The 21,363-nt window shown below is 43.5% G+C and overlaps 2 protein-coding genes across 4 annotated transcripts in view; one reads left to right on the top strand and one right to left on the bottom strand.

Moving 5' to 3' along the window:
* Window positions 1-874: 874 nt before the first annotated feature.
* HOMEZ (homeobox and leucine zipper encoding) lies at window positions 875-11,747 on the top strand. 3 transcript variants are annotated; one of them, XM_066277457.1, is made up of 3 exons: window positions 875-1,065; window positions 8,513-8,958; window positions 9,340-11,747. In XM_066277457.1, exons 1-3 carry the CDS (start codon window positions 1,026-1,028, stop codon window positions 10,105-10,107), a joined length of 1,254 nt encoding a protein of 417 aa, XP_066133554.1. In that variant the 5' UTR covers window positions 875-1,025; the 3' UTR covers window positions 10,108-11,747. The 3 variants fall into 3 exon arrangements, with proteins under 3 accessions (XP_066133554.1, XP_066133552.1, XP_066133553.1); XM_066277456.1 differs by adding an exon at window positions 1,371-1,676 and having other exon boundaries at window positions 884-1,065; window positions 8,513-11,745; XM_066277455.1 differs by having other exon boundaries at window positions 8,513-11,745.
* Window positions 11,748-11,858: 111 nt separating this feature from the next.
* The window catches only part of RNF212B (ring finger protein 212B), a 48,425-nt gene continuing 38,920 nt past the window's right edge, over window positions 11,859-21,363 (bottom strand). The window contains exons 8-16 of the mRNA XM_066275459.1: window positions 20,493-20,521; window positions 19,284-19,330; window positions 19,030-19,072; window positions 18,797-18,857; window positions 18,370-18,418; window positions 15,288-15,327; window positions 14,903-15,003; window positions 14,064-14,125; window positions 11,859-12,361 (exon numbers count right to left, since the gene is read on the bottom strand). Coding sequence (XP_066131556.1) covers window positions 12,296-12,361; window positions 14,064-14,125; window positions 14,903-15,003; window positions 15,288-15,327; window positions 18,370-18,418; window positions 18,797-18,857; window positions 19,030-19,072; window positions 19,284-19,330; window positions 20,493-20,521 — 498 coding nt within the window. The 3' untranslated portion in view covers window positions 11,859-12,295. The remainder of the gene's footprint in view (window positions 12,362-14,063; window positions 14,126-14,902; window positions 15,004-15,287; window positions 15,328-18,369; window positions 18,419-18,796; window positions 18,858-19,029; window positions 19,073-19,283; window positions 19,331-20,492; window positions 20,522-21,363) is intronic.

Here is a 21,363-nt window from a genome sequence, read left to right as displayed (position 1 = left end):
TTTCAAAGGCCAGCATTAAAAACAGAAGATTCATTTCAGAAATTAATGTTTCCAAGTTTTAGTCCGAAGACTGAGAATCCTAACTATACAAACTTGGCCCAGAACTTCGGAGTGTGTGGAATACTGCATTGGTGAAGTCCATTTCATTGTCATGTGTTTTTGGATTTTTTTTTTTTTTACCTCTATGACCAAGGTCCTCAAAAATGAAACAGGGCTCCGAGTCTTCTTTGCTATACACAGGGAGAGAACCTGGGATCTGGTAGATTCCAATGAGGTGACCCCCTCAGCACTTCTTCGGGAACACCTGTCAGGGGGCAGCTGGACCCAGGAAGCCGAAGATGCCACGCTCCTAGTATCCTCCTCATCTTTCCGGGTGGCAAGATATTTGATCCATCTCCAGAACAGTTCCCGGTTGCCCTGGGCGCTTTCTTTACAGTGACGCTGCTTGCTGGCCCATTTGCTGGGAAAGTGCGGCTCATGTGTAAGGCTGTTAAGGGCGTGCTGGAAAAGTCTTCCTTCAGGAAGAAACAAATGGGAAGTAGTTGTTGGCAGTGTACACAGTTCTGCAAAGTGCTGTGGATTCCCCTGGGGAATTCCAGAGGAACGTAGTCCCCTGTCCTCCGAAGGTCCGGCGCCGGTAGGTCAGGGTGGGGGAAGGTACCCTCCAGAGGACATCTTCCCTACCCCACGCATCCAATAGACACCCCAGCTGAGGCCCACGCAACCAATAGCCGACTTCAGCCCAGACCCACGCAGCCAATGGCCAGCCCAGTGTGTTCCTCCGATGCCCGCCTGCTAGCGTCCACGAATCGGGGCTCGGGCCACCATGGTACCGCCCCTGGAGCCCGCCCCGCCTCCAACTCGCTCCCACAGGGCTGGGCTAGACGGGCGCGCTCTCGGGGGCGGGAGGGGCAGTCCTGGTCCCGACCCTCCGCGCGGGTGGGCTCGGAGCAGGCCGCACCGGGCGGGAATCCCACTCCCACTCTGGAGGCCCCCTGCCCCTTCTCCCCTTTCCCCCCCGGCCCATGGTGCGAGGCTGGGAGCCGCCGCCCGGGCCGGACTGCGGTGAGTGATCCCCAGCCCTTTTCGACTTCCCCTCCCAGCCCCCTGTATGATCTCCGACCTGTGGTGCCCTATCCCCGCACGGGGGAGGGAGGGGGAGGAGAATTCGAGTTTCGAACTCGCCCGGTTCTCTCTCCTTTCTCCTATGGACTTTTCGGTTCCCTGTTGTAACTGGGGGAGGGTGAGTGGGTGTGTAGGGAGGAGGGGAAGGCTGGATTGGGACGCCCTTGGCGATGTGAGGATTGAGATTCGCCTGCTCCCTGGGGCTCATCGCCCCAAGTGCAGCAACTTTTTGTTCTCTGACCCAGTTTGGAGCCTTCTAGACTGCCTGTGAAATGGAGGATAGGAGAAACGTTTCCTTCCCAGGCCTCTCTTCTCCCCATGACTACCTCCTGGCGACCTCAACACGCATACAGAAACCTGGCCTTACTTCTGGGGAGCAGTGGCCTTTGGGAATGGAAAATTTAGGAGAAACTGTCCCTTCTGACCTCCTACCCAGCCATACTCAGAAAACCAACCAGGAAAGTGAGAATCCCAGCCCTCACAGGTTCCTGGTGTTGCGCCCTAACCTGAGACTTTTAAACTGTAAGAAGATTCAAGCTGTGACCTCTTTGGTAAGGCGGATCCAGATAGGACATCGTTTATCGAATGAACTTCCTTTTCACCATACATTTGAAACCCTTTTATATGATTAGGATAGGTAGATCACAGTAATTAAAATATATATATTATAAAGCCAGTTAAAGTTGGACATTTTTAAAATGATGCATACATATCTAAACATTGTCACTAGAAGTATGTTCAGTTTACTAGTCTTTTGGGATAATCCCCACGTTTTCTTTGTGTAAGTCTGCTGATTGGAATTCCCAATTGTCTTTGTAGAATAAACTATACCAGCAAATATCAAATCTGGTTGCACCCTGAGAACTTTTTAAGATGCCTGGGCTTCCAGACTAATTAAGTCAAAATGAGGAGGGTGCCCTTCTTTAAGTTTCCCAGGTAATTCTAAGTGTGCAGTCTGATATGGGAGCCACAGCCTCTCATCATCTCTGATTTTCAGGTTTGGTTTCTTTAACGTGGAGTGAGAATGTAAACACTTTTGAAACAGTCTGAATGTAGAATCCTTTTGAGATTTTTAAAGTTCCCTGCTCCTCCAATCTTTTTACAGTTGCTTTGCATACTCCCAACTCAACAGTTTTTGAAATGTATAATCCTTTGTATTGTGTCTTTCCAAGTATTTGACTTTGTTTTCATAGGAACCATTTTTAATTCATTAATTTTTCAAAGGTTTATGTGTTTAATTACATTATTTTATAAATACAGTAAAACAACAGGCATAAGCAGATTTGGGATCACACTTAACTGGCTCAAATCCGCAGGGTAGCTGAAGGAAGCAGATGATTTTGGCATACTAGACAGTAGCCTACCAGCCTCTAGTATTCAGTACACTATGGGTACTGGTCATATAATCCAGTGGGTCAGTGAAGCCAGGCTTCTGGCCCAGTAGAACACCCCTCCCATCTTCACCTAATATCACTAATATCCACTAAGTTAAATTTTTGAGTCTTCCATGCACTTTTTCCATTCATTCACATCAAACTGTTTGTTCCTCCTTAAGCAGTTACCATCATTGCTTTTATTAAGTTGGGAGAACATTAGATAGAGGTTCTTAAGCTGGACTTCTGAGCAGCCAATGAACCTCCTGAAATTGCATATATAATGTGTAAGTGTGAATGTTTATTTGGGGGTGGAGTAGTAGTCATAACTTTCTGAGGGTCCATAACTTTTAAGTGATTCGCAAAGATGTTCATGATCTAAAACGTTGATAAGCACACAAGCTGAATATTACTAAAAGTCCTTTAAGGCCCCAAAAACTGTATCACTAAAACACATTTCAGTCAGTACTTCAGTTCTCTGAATAAAGATTTAGGGAATTTAGCAAGATCATACTTAATCTCTCACTTGAATTGTGTTCTGTTTTAACCATAATAAGCCTCTGCTCAAGCCTACAGTTCTGAACACCTTTTTCCCTAGGATTGTGTGAACTCCTAGAGTGGAAGTTCAAAGCAGCCCATCATCTGCCCAGGGGTATGGAAAGCCCAAAGGGAAAGAAGGGCGATACCATGATTATTTTTTATTAGTGAATTTAAGTAGCAGTAGGTCATATCTGGCATATTTAATATGGATACAAATTTAGTAATTCTTCAGAATTGATAATCTCACCACCACTGCCACTTCTTCCTGTAGGAATAATTTCTGCAGCTTTGATTCCCTTTTTTCTACCTTTTTCAAACAGATACAAGTCACTGTAGTATCTTCTTTGTGAGTTTGATCACTGTGGGGTCATATTATAACACTACTTGTTATAACTCTCACGAACCATTCTCTAGTTATAGTTTATTCCTATTTCAAAGCCATATTCTTCCAGGGAAGTACCCAGCTGTAAAGCTGTGGCTTAATTTAAGCTACCATTCTGTATTAGGATGTCTTCAATACTTGTTTTGCATAATTGGAAAACTGCATGTAATACAGTACACCAAATATGGAATTTACATTACTGCATGTTACACTGAAATATCAAGATGCCATGATAATCTGAAGGCTAGCAAACCCCTTGAATGAAGTGGAAGCAAAATGCTTCCTCCCAGGTTTATAGCTGCACCTGCCTTATTTCTGTCTGGCAGTCTTCATCCCCACACTGGAGTGCTCTACTCCTTATGCTATATTTTTCTCATATCCAAAGTGCTACTGTATCCTTAAAGAACAGAACACAAAAAAGGTTAAGTAGATGTCAAGTGTTGCAGTCATAAAGTATTCTCCAGCTTAGGTTTGGTGGTGTTCCTGGGGATTTAAACCTGGCTGTGAAAGCAGTTCCTCACAGGCCACTCAGCTGTGTCTGGGAAGAACCTGCAGGGTGAAGGTAGAGCTACCATACTGGCAATTCACCTGGCAATCAAAAAGGATTTAGCCTGACTGGGCGGTGGCGCAGTGGATAGGGCGTGGGACTGGGATGCAGAGGACCCAGGTTCGAGACCCTGAGGTTGCCAGCTTGAGCGCGGGCTCATCTGGTTTGAGCAAAGCTCACCAGCTTGGACCCAAGGTCACTGGCTTGAGCAAGGGGTTACTCGGTCTGCTGAAGGCCCACGGTCAAGGCATGTATGAGAAAGCAATCACTGAACAACTAAGGTGTCACAATGAAAAAAACTGATGATTGATGCTTCTCATCTCTCTCTGTTCCTATGTTTATTTGGGGGTGGAGTAGTAGTCATAAGTCATGGAGAGGTAGTAGAGTGTCTATCCCTCTCTCTGACTCTCTGTCTCTGTTAAAAAAAAAAAAGGATTTATATTCAAATTATGGGTTCATTTTTCCTAAAGCAGTGATTGTCATGCTTTTTTATTATTTTATTTTTGTATTTTTCTGAAATTGGAAACGGGAAGGCAGTCAGACAAACTCCCGCATGCGCCTGACCGGGATCCACCCGGCACGCCCACCAGGAGGCGATGCTCTGCCCATCTAGGGCATCGCTCTGTTGCAACCAGAGCCATTCCAGCGCCTGAGGCAGAGGCCACAGAGCCATCCTCAGTGCCCTGGCCAACTCTGCTCCAATGGAGCCTTGGCTGTGGGGAGGGGAAGAGAGAGAGAGGAAGGAGAGGGAGAGGGGTGGAGAAGCAGATGGGCGCTTCTCCTGTGTGCCCTGGCCAGGAATTGAACCCGGGACTCCTGCACGCCAGGCCGACGCTCTACCACTGAGCCAACTGGCCAGGGCCAAGTCATGCTTTTTTTTTTTTTTTCTTTTATTTTCTGAAGCTGGAAACGGGGAGAGACAGTTAGACTCCCGCATGCGCCCGACCGGGATCCACCCTGCACGCCCACCAGGGGCGACGCTCTGCCCACCAGGGGGCGATGCTCTGCCCCTCTGGGGCATCGCTTTGCAGCGACCAGAGCCACTCTAGCACCTGGGGCAGAGGCCAAGGAGCCATCCCCAGCGCCTGGCCCATCTTTGCTCCAATGGAGCCTTGGCTGCGGGAGGGGAAGAGAGAGACAGAGAGGAAGGGGGGGGGTGGAGAAGCAAATGGGCGCTTCTCCTATGTGGCTTGGCCGGGAATCAAACCCGGGTCCCCCGCACGCCAGGCCGACGCTCTACCACTGAGCCAACCGGCCAGGGCAAGTCATGCTTTTTTAAAAGAGCAAAATTCTGCCTGACCAGGCGGTGGCGCAGTGGATAGAACATCAGACTGGGATGCCAAGGACCCAGGTTTGAGACCCCGAGGTCACCAGCTTGAGCGCAGGCTCATCTGGTTTGAGCAAAAAGCTCACTAGCTTGGACCCAAGGTCGCTGGCTCGAGCAAGGGGTACTCAGTCTGCTGAAGGCCCACGGTCAAGGCATATATGAGAAAGCAATCAATGAACAACTAAGATGTCACAATGCGCAACGAAAAACTAATGATTGATGCTTCTCATCTCCGTTTCTGTCTGTCTGTCCCTGTCTGACTCTCTGTCTCTGTAAAAAAAAAAAAAGAAAAAAAAAATAAAAGAGCAAAATCCTTTCTGGAATTATATCCAATTTGCAAAATGTAATAAGTATAAAATTATAGGCACCCTGGTTTCCTCTTGGCTTGTTAGAATTAGGACTGCAAAAACAGTTTGAAAACAGTGATTTTAAAGGATTCACTCTTTGCCTCGCTTCCCCTATCGTCTAGGAGGAGCATTACCTTATATCAGAATCACCCATGAGGCAGAAGTAATGATAAAAGCTCTTATTTATTGAGCCTGTGTTCTATGCATGTCAGTGCATTTTTTCATCTAGTCATATACTTGTGAGGTAGGTACTGTTTTGACCTCCCTTTTTTCTGATGAGAAACAGACTTAGAGGGGTTAAATAACTTGTCTAAGGATAAGCAGCACTCTAGGAAGTGGTGGCACTTACATTAATCTTAAATTTGCTTCACCCCAGACTTGTACCTCTAACAACTGCTTTGGGCCCTGCCTACACATGATGCCTAACACATAGTAGGTGCCCAGTAAAAATAGATAACTACATGTAGTCAGCACTGTCTCCATTTTTTTTTTACACTTGAGGAAACAGAATCATGTAAATTCAGTAACTTTTGCCCAAGATCACATTGCTGGTGGCAGAACTGGGATTCTGCCTGCAGACTGACCTTACTCAAGAATCCTATTTCTACCCACTATGGCATACTGCCTCCATTTACCCTCTTAAGGTTCTCTGCAATATATACTGCCTTTAGGATCTGTATGGCCTTCAGTTAAGATTTGCTTTTTATTTTTTAAAATTATTTTTTACAGAGACAGAAAGAGGGATAGATAGGGACAGACAGGAACGGAGAGAGATGAGAAGCATCAATCATCAGTTTTTCGTTGCGACACCTTACTTGTTCATTGATTGCTTTCTCATATGTGCCTTAACTGCGGAGTTACAGCAGACTGAGTGACCCCTTGCTCGAGCCAGTAACCTTGGGTCCAAGCTGGTGAGCTTTGTTCAAACCAGATGAGCCCGCGCTCAAGCTGGCCATCTCGGGTCTCGAACCTGGATCCTATGCATCCCAGTCCAACGCTCTATCCACTGCGCCACCGCCTGGTCAGATGGGATTTGCTTTTTAAAAGTAAATGCTTCTGAATTTTTCTAATTATATAAAATCCCTCTTTACACTGCTCTATTTGTAACTTTCTGGACTTGAGATTTTTCTCAGTGCATCTTGTAGCCTTTACATAGGAATCCTGTTCCATCTTTAACATATTGGAAGTAATATTTGTCATCTCAAATAAGATTCCTCTAAGAGTAAAGGGTGACAGATATGTTAAAGTCTCAAACCGACACAGGGAGCTGAATTAAAATTCAGTCAACAGGATTATCCAAGGAAATAACTTGAGCAGGTATTTCAGGAATGAAGCATCGTCAGGGGCTATCCCTGCAATCCTCACACCCAGAACCAGTAGTGCTGCTGGGTGGCTTGCAGGACCTGGTTACAATTTATGAGCATGCCCACCTGGGCCTGAGAAGAAAGCAGGCCTAAAGAGATAAGAGCTGCAGGCCTTCCGCCCTCTGTGGTGGGAGCTGTTAAATTCTGAGGGAGCTCTGGGCTCCCTGGAGAGAGACTGAGCAGTTGGAAGAGACAAAGGCTGGGGGGAGGGGATAATTTGTTCCAAGGATGACTTTGGGGGAAGGAAACATTCCCCTCTCATCCTCATTGGGATGGGGGTGAGAGTAAGATCCATTTATCTCAGATATCTGACCTATCTCATTCTAGTGAAAGACAGAAAAACTAACGTTCTGAGGTTTGGGCTTAAAGCTTAAAGATACTACCTAGTCCCTTCTCCCCAACACTCTACCACCAAGAAAAGAAAGAAGGGGGCTGGCCTGACCTGTGGTGGCACAGTGGATAAAACGTTGACCTGGAAATGCTGAGGTCGCTGGTTTGAAACCCTGGGCTTCCCTGGTCAGGGCACATATGGGAGTTGATGCTTCCAGCCCCTCCCTCCTTCTCTCTCTCTGTCTCTCTCCTTCTATCTCTCTTCTCTAAAATGAGTAAATAAAATAAAATATTAAAAAAAAAAAAGAAGGGGGCTGAGAATTAGACAGATGAATGGTGCTGTCCTACCTTCTGGATTTTCATATATCCTATGTCTGCTCCATCTCCACATTCTAGAGATAATAATAAATTGTTAGGAGCTAACACGTTTGTAACAAGGAGATCACTGCTTTTCTTGCTTTTGTGATTGAGTCTTCATTTTGTGATTCTTATTCATGAATGTGGTGAAATAATTTTAAAGCAGAAAGGTAAAGGCTGTATAAGGACGTTTTCTTCTAAAGACAGATTTTCATTTTGTTGAAAACACTAGTCAAGTGACTTGCGGTTTTTATGGACTTTAGTTTTTTTCATACAATGGGAATTTTAGCAGACTCTGATGACTCACAGGGTTATGAAAGTAAATGAGAAATTGAGGGTTTTTTTTTTACAGGGACAGAGAGAGAGTCAGAGAGAGGGATAGATAGGGACAGATAGGAACGGAGAGAGATGAGAAGCATCAATCTTTAGTTTTTTGTTGCGACACCTTAGTTATTCATTGATTTCTTTCTCATATGTGCCTTGACTGTGGGCCTTCAGCAAAAGGAGTAACCCCTTGCTCGAGCCATCGACCTTGGGTCCAAGCTGGTGAGCTTTGCTCAAACCAGATGAGCCCGCGCTCAAGCTGGCAACCTCGGAGCCTCGAACCTGGATCCTCTGCATCCCAGTCCGACGCTCTATCCACTGCACTACTGCCTGGTCGGACAGTAAATGAGAAATTTTTAGAGCACTTTAAAAGCAAAACAGCACAGTACACATAGAAAGCTGATTGTTTTGAAGTCTAACATTTTGTTTGATAAAAATTGAGCAATGGGCCAAAAGAGGAATCCCAATGATTGAGCTGTTTCTCTTCTTTCTACAGTTTTCTCTGAAAGGCACAAATTAGAAAGCACCATGCCTCCTAATAAAGAGGCCAGCAGTCTTAATACCTCCCCTGCGGGGCTCATCTGCCTCCCTCCAATCTCCGAGGAGCTCCAGCTTGTGTGGACGCAAGCAGCCCAGACCAGTGAGCTGGATGGCAATGAACACCTGCTACAAACCTTCAGCTACTTTCCTTATCCCAGTCTAGCAGATATCGCCCTTCTCTGCCTACGCTATGGGCTGCAGATGGAGAAAGTCAAGACTTGGTTCATGGCCCAGCGCCTCCGCTGTGGCATTAGCTGGTCATCTGAAGAAATAGAAGAGACTCGAGCCCGAGTAGTCTATCACAGGGATGAACTCCATTTCAAATCCCTTCTCTCTTTTAGTCATCATGCAGGACGGCCCCCAGAGGAAGTGCCTCCTTCTACAATGTCACCTCCAGAACAAGTTAGTCTTGGAATAGTGCCCCTGACTTTTAGTGAGCCCACCCAGATGAAAGGATTGAAGGTAGAGCCTGAGGACCCCTCAGAGCCACTGAGTCACCAGAAAGTAAAAGAGCCCCTGATAGCACCTGGCAGTGGGGCATTCTCACACCAATCTGAATTTTGGCAGGATCTCCAAAGCAGTGGCATCTCTAAGGAGCAGGCAAGCAGGGGTTCTAACCAGTCACATGGCCTAGGTGCTGCCATCTGGAACCACTCCACAGTTGTCCACCAGCCACATGCTCTGGATAAACCCCCACCAATCTCATTACTTGCCAGTAGTTGTAAGCAGGGGTCAGCATCTAATGTGACTCCTTCTTCTTCCTCTACCTCTTCCTCTTTCCAGGTATTGGCTAATGGAGCTACAGCCACCTCCAAATCCATCCAGCCACTGGGCTCTCTTCCACAGCCACTGTCACCCAGTGAACAGGCACTACCCCCACAGGTGGAGCCAGCCTGGCCCCAGAGGCTAAGGCATAACTCAGTACTAGGTAAGGTTGGCCCTGCAGAGTACCTTTCCCCAGATACCCAACGCCAGCGAAAGACCAAGCGCAAAACCAAAGAGCAGTTGGCTATCCTCAAATCATTTTTTTTACAATGCCAGTGGGCACGACGTGAGGATTACCATAAATTAGAACAGATCACTGGTTTACCTCGGCCTGAGATTATTCAGTGGTTTGGTGACACACGCTATGCCTTGAAACATGGGCAACTAAAATGGTTTCGGGACAATGCAGTACCTGGTACCCCTAGTTTCCAGGATCAAGCAATTCCCACACCACCGCCTTCAACCCGCTCCTTGAACGAATGGGCTGAGACACCACCTCTGCCGGTCCCCCCACCTCCACCGGATATACAGCCTTTGGAGAGGTACTGGGCAGCCCACCAACAGCTACAGGAAAGTGATGTCCCTCAACTGAGTCGGGCGTCAAGGCTTAGCACCCAGCAGGTACTGGATTGGTTTGATTCTCAATTACCTGAGCCAGCTGAGGTAGTGGTGTGTCTAGATGAAGAAGAGGAAGAGGAGGAGGAAGAACTGCCAGAAGATGATGAGCATGAAGAGGAGGAGGAGGAGGAGGATGAGAGCGATGATGATGTGATCATACAGGACTGAATGGGGGCTATGGGAGGGGCAGTCTGTTACTAAAAGATGAACCAACTTAGTAACCTTTAACACAGAAACCACATTTTAAAAATTACCTGTGGCAAAGAAAAGCTTTGTGTTCTTGAGGTTGGGGGAAAGGTGGAAGTTGAGGGTGGACCAGGGAAGGTGAGCGTAAGGCACAAAATGAGGTGGGGATTGAATGGGCAGAAATCGAGGCCTCTAGCCTCAATGGGAAAGTGCTAAGAATCAGGTCCAAGCTATGGGCTTGGTGAAAGCTCTAGTTCTCATCTGCTCTTTTCCCTTAGTGTACTCCAGAGGCCAGACCTTAGTCCCATGTCTATAGGAGGATTGGAAAGGATGAGTAAAGAATTTTGATAGAATTTATTCCAATGTATACCCCTGTCCCACCATTTTTCCTGGAATATAAGGCTGCCTTGCTCCTCCCTTTTCCTCTCTGAGCACAAGTTCATGCATAATGCAGCTAAGAATCTCAGTATGTCCCAGTCCCACAAATATTTCAGTTCTTCCTCATACCAACTCTAAGTTTGACCTGCTTCATTACGGCCAGACAGGAAGGAGAATGTTTCCATTTCTGATACTGGGACCACTTTGCCTTGTACCTTTTTAATCTCCAAAATCCTCATTCTCTTCACTATGTCTCAGGGTAAATCTTCCCCATGGAGCTTGTGAAAAAGTTTATAACTGGGTGGAGAATAATTTAGACTGGATATTTATTGGAGGTGGGAATTAGGGGAGATGTCCTTTAAAAAAAAGTAGAATTAGGTTACAGAGGAATAGAGGAGAGGGAATGTTTCTACTGTTCAGAGGACTGCAGGTAGGTTCCAGGTTTGGTTTTACAAGCTTGATACTCCCTCCTGCCTAACAGTCTGACTTTTCATCTTTCTGGTGGTGTTTCAGTCTGTATCCAGAAAAGAGACTTTTTCCTTTCTTTATAGAATCTGTCTTGGGGACAGTGGGACCATGGTCTTTAACTGAATTTATTAATGTTTAAGAATGGTTTTCATCAGTTGGGGTCAGATATAATATCAATGGGTTTAACCATCTAGAAATAAGATTGGAAGCCCCAAATTGATAGAATAAAAAGACCAAAAATAAAACTGTTTCTCCTCCACTTTGCCACATCTACGGTTTAGCGATTAATAGAGCCAAATCCATTAACATTCTGATTTAGTATACATTTTATTTATTTTTGAAGCAGCAAGATATATTGAGGTAAATTAGAAGGACAATAACTTTGAAAGGCAATAATCAGTACCACTAGACAGATTGTTTCCTGCACCTGCTACAGCTCAGGCTCTTAGAAGAGAATGTGTGTCTAGAAATGCTTTTAAAAATTCAGAGTTCTGGAAAGGGTGATGGGATCTTAATTCAGCTATAGTCATTCCCAAGACCTAATTTATTTCTGGCAGATATTTTCTATCTTTACATGTTTTCAATATTTTTGCTTAAGGCCTGCCTGCCATGGTCTACTCTTTTCATCCCTCATTTCTACCCCTTAGTACCTAAAGAATAAGTATTTGATTTCAACTGTAATGTTATCCACCATTCTAGAGTTTGTAATACTAATAGAATTGCAGCAGCAATAAAAGGACATCCTCTTTATTATCTATGGACTTTAGTAAGCTGAGTCTGTGTCTCCAACTATATACTGTTCACAAAAATTAGGGGATATTTCAAAATGAATATGAAGCTATAAAATATCCCCTAATTTTTGTGAACTATATTATAAGACAGGAAAATTATCATTTAATAATAACTAGGCATAGAGGAAACAATGGGCAAACAGAAAGAAGTAAAATAAATTCGGACAGAACGGAATTGTTGCTTATTAACATTGGCAGTGGGAGAATGTAGCCAAAACTACAAAATGAAATCTAGGAATAAAACATAGTTAATGAATATATTACTCCTAACCCCAAGAATGTCAAATGTTTTTACAACCTTTGTTTCAGGTTGTAGAAATGAGAGCTACATGGCTTGGGGAAGAAATGTAAACATCTTCCTGAAATGCTAGTCTTATGAACCTTATTACTACTTCCCAAGGACTGAAAGTACAGAGTGAAACCAGGAAAGCAGGCAGGAGTACATTTTCTAAGGCCATCATGTCTACTGGGTATTGGATGCTACAGTATGTCCTTTAGTAGTAGATATAGATCAGACCTTGAAAATAGATGATCTATCTGGGAGTGGTCCATGCTTCTCTCCCCCTGGCTAATCCCATCTGCCTTTGTTGGTCGAGAGCCTGCAGCAGAAGAGAGAGGTCAGATATGGATGTTTATAACCAGAATGGTAAGTAAGGGCCTCACAAGCCATTTAATGAAATTTATCAGGACAGTAGACCACCACTATTGCTTCCACATTGTCTTCTCCATTACATGGTAACTACTTCAAACTAAGGTTTGAGACATTGAGCATATGAATGGCTTGTTACTATTTAAGAAACTGCGATGTTTCAGCAGTTGCTGGTGATAAGTAAGACTACTTGAAAATCAAACTATTTTGGAAGGCCTGGAACATAATCCTACCATTCCCACAGCTGACTACCAGGGAGGCAGAATTCTTATGCCTACAAGGAGGTGGCACTTCCTTCAAAAACTTTGTTATGGAAAAAAATTTTAAAACCCACAAAAGTAGGGTAGTATAATGAACTCACATGTACCCATCACCCAATTTCAACAAATACCTTATGGCCAGTTTTTCATTTCTACTCTCACTACCCCTCTCTACTATATTATACTGAAACAAAACCCAGATAATCATTTAACTTCATAGACATTAATATTTTGATATGTATCTCCAAAAGATAAACCATTTTTAAAAAATAACCACAATAGCATTATGCCTACAAAAAATAATTCCTTAATATCAAATGTCCAACAGGTATTAAATTTTCCTTTTTTTTTCATAAATGGCTTTTTTTTTTTTTTCTAAGGCCATCATGTCTACTGGGTATTGGAAGGGCCCATATCTGTGTAGATGGCTTATATATCTCTTAAGTCTTTTCATCTGAAGGTTAATCCCTCCATTTGTAAGGACCTTACAGCAGGATATTTTGCCAGGGTTGACTCTTAGGGTATAGACCCTAAATTCTTGCTAGTGGAAATAAATGAAACTTTGGAATATAAAAGCAAAATAGTTACTTTAGTATGTCCCTGTGGTCACCAGGAGCATGGCATGGAGAAAGGCTTAAATATCCTCATATCCAAAGCCATAAAAGTTAACTTAAAAGGCAAGACTGGACTTTTCATTGAATAGAGCTCCTTACAAAGCTCATCTCGTTCCCATGCTCTTTTCCCCTTGTTGCCTTGATCAGAATCACAGTCCCATAAATTTATAAAACATTATTCTAGCTGTCTCAGGAGAAATAAACATGGGTTTTCCTAGTCCCAGTACTTCTATGCAAAAGATACGCCCCATTGAGAATACTGTGTGTGTGTGTAAAACTTAGGAATGTCAGTTGTATTCATATACTTAGTTCACCCTGGCCAAGACCTCTCAGTTTAAAACCTTTCACTACTATGTGACCTAATTTTTAAACCCCAAACCAAGCCTGACCTGTGATGGCGCAGTGGATAAAGCGTCGACCTGGAAATGCTGAGGTCGCCGGTTCGAAACCCTGGGCTTGCCTGGTCAAGGCACATATGGGAGTTGATGCTTCCTGCTCCTCCCCCCATCTCTCTCTCTCTCTTTCTCTCTCTCTCTCTCTCTCCTTTCTAAAATGAATAAATAAAAAAAAATAAAAAAAACCCAAACCAAGAAGCTTATCTGATAGTGGGATAGAATATTTGAAACTGAGACCATTATGGAAAATTGTATACATATAGTCACCACACTTGAAGCCCATGTCATCTCCACTGGTTACATTCTACCACCTTAACAGTAGACCAGAATAAGGCATTTAGTGTTCTTTCCTACACAGACAAGTTAGACTAGCCAGTGCTCACCTGCAAAACTGGTAGCTGGAAACCAGGAAGATTCTCTAGTGGGGTTCTATTCTCCCTCTGACCTGAAGGATAAAATAGAATGTTGAAAGATAACTGTTTTGAGCCCTGACCAAATAGCTTGGTTGGTTAGAGTGTCATCCCAATACACAAAGGTTGCCGGTTGATACCCGGTCAGGGCACATTAAGAAACAGACTGGTGCCTCTCCCACCCCCTAAAATCAATTAAAAAAAGATAACTTCCTTGGGCAGTTCCTTGGTAGTGTCACTTATGGATCAGGGTAGTTTTTATCTGTGGAACACTATTCAGGAGGGAAAAGACTAATGTTAGCTAAGCAATTTAAGACGTGGTGTCTAAAGTCCATTCTTTTCCTGTGAGTATGGATTGGGGACAGAGAGATTTGAGTTTATGGGTAGAAAGATGTAGGAAAAAAATATTTTGATGAGCTATGGAAGATGACAGCCTGTTGTCAAGAGGACTGGCAGCTGAAAAAGATGGGGAGAAAATAGGATACTGGCTTTAGCATTTTCATTCAGAACTGAGCTAGCAATCAATGTTCAAACAGGATCTAAAAGGGGGGGCACAGTTTAATTTTGCAGGTTGATCTTCTGACTAAATAGCAGAACTTAACTGGTGACAGGATAAGTGCTATTTAGCAAAATCCAAAGCCTGCCTTCATTGTGAAGGAAATGGGATAACATAAAGAATACTATGAAGCCAAACTAGAGACAATACTCTTTTGGGGAAATGCCAACTTCTTTTCACCTTGAAAAATCTTCATTTTATTGTATATCTGTCAGTGGTTAACACTACAAACCTTTGGGACTATTACTTAATTTACCTGAATTATTGGGGGTGAGTACTTGTGTGTGGCCTGAATCTCCACCATTTAGGGATGGTCTGAAAGAGAAAGTCCCCAGTCCAGAGGAGGCAGATGAAGTTCTATGGAGGGGAAATAAAAGAATCAGCAGAGAAAAAGAAAGGTAAAGGTAATAACCAAAGTAGAGGGAGAACCTATATATTTAGGCCAGAGACTTTGGTTGCAAGTGAGAATAGAATTAAGTAATTCAGATGGATACTAGACACAGTACCATTCACACTTCTCTTGTTTACATGGTAGATTATAAACTTCAGTGGTACAGGCCAGTGGAGAGGTAACCCCAGGGCTGCTGGCAAAGTGTCAGGGTGAACAGATCCCAAGTGAAAGCAAGCAAAGTGTTACTCACCGATAAGATAGGCTGTGAGTGGAAGCTGGTGATGGGGTTTCTAGAAAGCATAAAGTGAGTTTGTGAGATAATCCATGAACTATAGAAGAGATTCAGGTATACTCAGCCAGGACAAAGGAAGTAGGGATCAGAGATTTTCAGCATATATATCAAAGAACCAACTTTTGGTTTTGTTGATTTTATCTACTGTTTTTAAATTAATTTTTTCTTTTTCTAAAAAAAGTATTTGATTTTTAAAGAGGAGAAAGAGAGAGAAAGGGGGAGGGAGAAGGAGCGGGAAACATCAACTTGTAGTTGCTTCTTGCATATGCCTTGACCAGGAAAGCCTGGGGGTTTCAAACCACTGACCTCAGCATTCCAGGTTGAGCTTATCTACTGCGCCAAACTATCTACTGTTTTTCTATTCTCAAGTCCAGGGTAGCCTGGTCCCTATTGCCCACTAGTGGGCGTTCCAGCTTTCATGGTGGGCGGTAGCGGAGCAACCAAAGTATAAACAAAAAGATAGATTTAACTATAGTAAGTTGGTTTTTTTTTTTTTTTTCATTTTTTTCTGAAGCTGGAAACAGGGAGAGACAGTCAGACAGACTCCCGCATGCGCCCGACCGGGATCCACCCGGCACGCCCACCAGGGGCGACACTCTGCCCACCAGGGGGCGATGCTCTGCCCATCCTGGGCGTCGCCATGTTGCGACCAGAGCCACTCTAGCGCCTGGGGCAGAGGCCACAGAGCCATCCCCAGCGCCCGGGCCATCTTTGCTCCAATGGAGCCTTGGCTGCGGGAGGGGAAGAGAGAGACAGAGAGGAAAGCGCGGCGGAGGGGTGGAGAAGCAAATGGGCGCTTCTCCTGTGTGCCCTGGCCGGGAATCGAACCCGGGTCCTCCGCACGCTAGGCCGACGCTCTACCGCTGAGCCAACCGGCCAGGGCCATAAGTTGTTTTATAAAGATTTATTCTGCCAAACTTAGCGAAAATCTGACATAAAGTACTTTTTTTTTTTTTTTTGTATTTTTCTGAAGCTGGAAACGGGGAGAGACAGTCAGACAGACTCCCACATGCGCCCGACCGGGATCCACCCGGCACGCCCACCAGGGGCGACGCTCTGCCCACCAGGGGCGATGCTCTGCCCCTCTGGGGCGTCGCTCCGTTGCGACCAGAGCCACTCTAGTGCCTGGGGCAGAGGCCAAGGAGCCATCCCCAGCACCCGGCCCATCTTTGCTCCAATGGAGCCTTGGCTGCGGGAGGGGAAGAGAGACAGAGAGGAAGGAGGGGGGGAGGAGAAGCAAATGGGCGCTTCTCCTATGTGCCCTGGCCGGGAATCAAACCCGGGTCCCCCGCACGCCAGGCCCATGCTCTACCGCTGAGCCAACCGGCCAGGGCCATAAAGTACTTAGTAAGTAATTATTATTTTATGCTTTAACTTTCTGTAACTCTGCTCTATAAATTTTATAAAGTGCCTGGCCTGTGGTGGCGCAGTGGATAAAGCGTCGACCTGGAACCCTGAGGTCACCGGTTTGAAACCCTGGGCTTGCCTGGTCAAGGCACATATGGGAGTTGATGCTTCCTGCTCCTCCTCTGTTCTCTCTCTCTCTCTCTCTCTCTCCTCTCTCTAATAATAAAAATGAATAAATAAAAAAATTTTTTATAAAGTTACTTCCCTACTTTATAAGTCACCATTACTGTGGAACTGGTGGGCAGTTAGAAAATTTTATTACTAACAGAGATACAAAAGTGGGCGGTAGGTATAAAAAGGTTGACTACCCCTGCTCTAGTCCATCAGTTTCTGCTCTAGTCTTTATTTCTGCTCTACTATTTGGTTCTGAGAAGCATCAGTTCTTCATTGAAGCACCTTAGTTGTTGCTTTCTCATATGTGCCTTGACCAGGGTGCTACAGCAGAGCAAGTAACACCTTGCTCAAGCCAGCAACCATGGGGTCATGTCTATGATCCCATGCTCAAGCTAGTGACCCCGTCCGTGCTCAAGTCATATGAGCCCTGCGCTCAAGCTGGCAACCTCAGGGTTCCAACCCTGGGTCCTGGGTCCTCCATGTCCCAGTCTGATGCTAGATGCTCTATCCACTGTGCCACAGCCTGGGCAGGCTAATCTTTAGTCAACACAATTACTAATATTTAGCCAGGCTCTGTGTGTGTGTGTGTGTGTGTGTGTGTGTGTGTGTGTGGTGGGGTAGGGGGAGCCTCAAATAACTAAAATCAGGAGTGAAAGGGAATATTACTACTAAACTACCAGAAATAAATTAGCTAGAACATCTACATTTTTCAAAGAGGTAAGTATGAAAGAAATGAGAGGAGACTGTTTGGTGAAGTTCAAAGTGTTTATCCAGAAAGAGATTTGCCAATTCCAAAATAGCCTCTTTCAAAAGAAAGGGAAATCTCTGATTTTTCTATGGACTGACTAATGCCCTTGAAAATAGTAATAGGCCTGACCTGTGGTGGCGCAGTGGATAAAGCGTCAACCTGGAATGCTGAGGTTACCAGTTCAAAACCCTGGGCTTACCTGGTCAAGGCACATATGGGAGTTGATGCTTCCTGCTCCTCCCCCCCTTCTCTCTCTCTCTCTCTCTCTCTCTCTCTCCTCTCTATAATGAATAAATAAAATCTTAAAAAAAAAAGTGTTACTAAATTATTATTTTTTAAATAGTAACAAAAGGAGGAAGAGACAAGAAATTAAGTGTTAGAACCAAAATATATCTTCACTGGAATATTTTTATGTTTAATACACAGTGAGGAAGCCAGATATCCTTCAGGCTAACATAACCCCCATCTAGTTAACCTTCCTTTTAAACCTAGCTTCTACTGCCACCTTGTGGCAATTTTAAAAATCCAAGTTAATTATTTTACTTGTTACCCATCTGACTAGTTTTCGACTTTCTACCACTCAAATTTTTATTCCCCCCTTATCAGTTTAAGAACAGAAATATAATTATCTGAGAAGTAGTACTATATGTCTGGATATCTGGAATCACTGTAAGGAACAAAGTAAAATGGTGTTATATTATACAGAGAAAACCAGAAATCTGCTGGCTTATGCACAGAATATTTTGTTTCCGGACACTCTCCCCCCCTCACCAGTATAAGAGTCTCTGGGAGTGCTCCTTTCCTGAAGACCTCTGGCTCCCTGATTGACAAATAACAAACAACAGTTAATAACCATACCCTGATTTTCTGGATACCATATCCCTTGCTATTTCTCTGTATCTACACACTGAAGCACATTTTGTTCTCCCAGAGTATGCTAGTCCACACTTTACTACTTCCAAAATGAATATGCCAGGCTGTGTTAATTTAGTCCTTGAACATTTCCATTATTTCACCCCTATTGATTCTCTGTCAGCTTCTAACATCAGGTCTGCACTGCCAAAAGAAAAGAAAGTCCAGAATGGCATCGGATAATTTATGCCAAAATCAACAGAAGTTTAATATTCTTGCCTGAAATCTTTGCTTTCATTTAGCATTAGAAATATCAATCTGGAAAGAGAAGGTAACTATTACTTACCTGTCCCATGCTACTAAAGCCAGCTACTCTGTAAGGGATAGACTCCACTGAAGAGGACCGACTGTATAAGGTGAGACAAAAAGAAAACAATCAAACCTTATGTTAAACTTTTACATAGACCAAAAAAGACTCCAAAGTCTCCTCTGTCCCTATCTCAGTCACATCTAGGTATTTCTTTCATCTTCCAACTTTTGCCAACAGTTTTAATGTTGCTATGTAGGCTTCCTCCTCACCTGACCACCTGGCTGCTATGCTGAGAACTGGGTCGTGGAGTAACTGAAAAAGAATCAAGTACAAGATGAAAAGTTGCCATCAGTAGTGTGCTCTGCCTAGCCAATCTGTTGCAAGTGGGTATCTGGTTAAATGATTTTCTCAGATAACACATAACATTAGGGAAATCACATTATAGTCTTGGAGGAAACCATCTTCCATTCAGGAAAAGGATATTTATTTACCTCAGATAGATATTTTAAAAAATGCTCTCTACCTGACTGTGAAGGGGAAGTAATGCCCACTGGTCGAGGTGTGCTTGACCTGCAAGGGAAAAAAAATAGAGGCAGCTCGAATATCTCTAAGTTTCACATTAGAGAATAAATCAAATCATTGTTTTTAGAAATAATAGCTTCCTCTCTGAGAACAAATTACTTATTATCATGTATTAATAGGTATCATCCCAAAATATGGAAGCAAGGTTTCCATGAGATTTTGGCTGTATAACTCCCCAAGTGGAACCTCTCCTCTTATTTATTGCCCATAATAGAAGTTTTTTTTTTATAAACTTTATTTTATTTTATTTTATTTATTTTAGAGAGGAGAGTTAGAGAGAGAGAGAGAGAGAGAAAGGGGGGAGGAGCAGGAAGCATCAACTCCCACATATGCCTTGACCAGGCAAGCCCAGGGTTTTGAACCGGTGACCTCAGCATTCCAGGTCAACACTTTATCCACTGCGCCACCACAGGTCAGGCCCATAATAGAAGTTTTGAAGTCCTTTTTTCTTTCTTTCCAAGTACTCAACTTTACATATGTATCTGTCCATCTATCTACTCATTCCTACATGTGCCGTTCCCTCACTCTCCCATCCCCTCATCCATCCATCCAATAAGCATTTCCTTAGTGCTTATACATCCTAGCTACTGAGATTACAAAGATAACTAGAATATGCCTATCTTTGAGAGGCTCTGTTTAAGTATTATAATGGCATATCAGAAGTACAGAAGATGAAAGATCACTAGACTGTAACTTCTGTGAGTGCAGGACCCACATCTTTTTTAATCCACCCATACAGGGCAAACATAAAAAATATTTAACAGTTGGTAGGGTACAAACATTACCAATTAGAATAATTGGTGATGTATACCCAGTACTTCTAAACAGTGGTCACTTCAAAAAAATAAAAATAAACAGTGATCATTTCATTAATAGCTATTGCATAAATGAATAATAGAACATCCAGTGAAGTCTGGTCAGACCCAATAAGCTGAGTTCTGAATCATGAGTAGGATTTCATAAGGTGACAGTCAAGGGTGAGCATTACATTCAAGATTTTACTTCAGCACTTTTCAGGAACTTTCTTGGAGAAGTCAAAGTTCCTCAACTATTTCCTTCACCTCACTGCCCATACATGAGTTAAACAGCCAAGAGTCATGAAAGAACAGAAATTTTCAAAGAGGCTAGAATGGGGCCTGATAAAACTGACCTGCTTCCTTGGTACCAACTTGGGGAGTCCTGTTAAATTAAAAAAAAAAAGATGGGAGTAAGGGACAGTTCTGCTCAAGGGTCCTAATCAATGGCTTTTACTTGTTAGATAGCTAAGCTGCAGTGTCTGCCAGTTGTGGTTGCTAAGCCTTCCAATAGGAGAAAAAAATAGAAACAGTGTTTTCTTAGGAAGGTTTTAGCTTTGGGGAAATAAAATTTTAGTTCCTTTTCATAAAAACACATTGGGAATCCTGTCCAGTGATTTTCAACCTTTTTTTTTTTTTCATGGCACAAACACACACTAATTACTAAGGTCAGTGCCCTTGACTAAATACAACCATTTTCATCTCATGGCACAAATAAATTAGTTACTAAAGGAGGTCAGGGCCCCTTTTTCTTTAGTAATTAGTTTATGAGTGCGTGAGAAACAAAGGTTGAAAAGTGAGAAAAGGGGAGAGAAAGAAAAATGACAAGACTATAATGTGCTAGAATAGTTACAGGAGTAGGATCAAGAGGAACATTATATAAATACAAAGAATGTTCTTAGGAAAAGAGAAATGTCTAATAAATACAGTTTTAAGGACAGAAAGAGTCCAGAGGTGTCTTGGGATTCTTGAAGAGAAATTTTAAATTACAATAGATGTCTCTTCTGTAAGAGAGCTTTCCAAATGGTATGTTGTGACTTACTGATGTTCAGGAATGGGCCACCAGTATGCTAAATATTAACCCTTTCAGCCCTCCTAGATCTTCTGTAGCCTCATCCATTTACTACATATTATCCATTTATCTACATATATGTGCTTATATACATATTATCAGTTATATGCAGTGGTGGGATTCAGCCGGTTCGGGAGAACCAATATCTAATTTTT

This window comes from Saccopteryx bilineata, chromosome 4 (genome assembly GCF_036850765.1).
Source record: "Saccopteryx bilineata isolate mSacBil1 chromosome 4, mSacBil1_pri_phased_curated, whole genome shotgun sequence".
In the NCBI taxonomy this organism is placed as follows: domain Eukaryota; kingdom Metazoa; phylum Chordata; class Mammalia; order Chiroptera; family Emballonuridae; genus Saccopteryx; species Saccopteryx bilineata.
The sequence above is the reverse complement of the archived record's forward strand: the minus strand, read 5'-3'. Positions and strand labels throughout refer to the sequence as shown.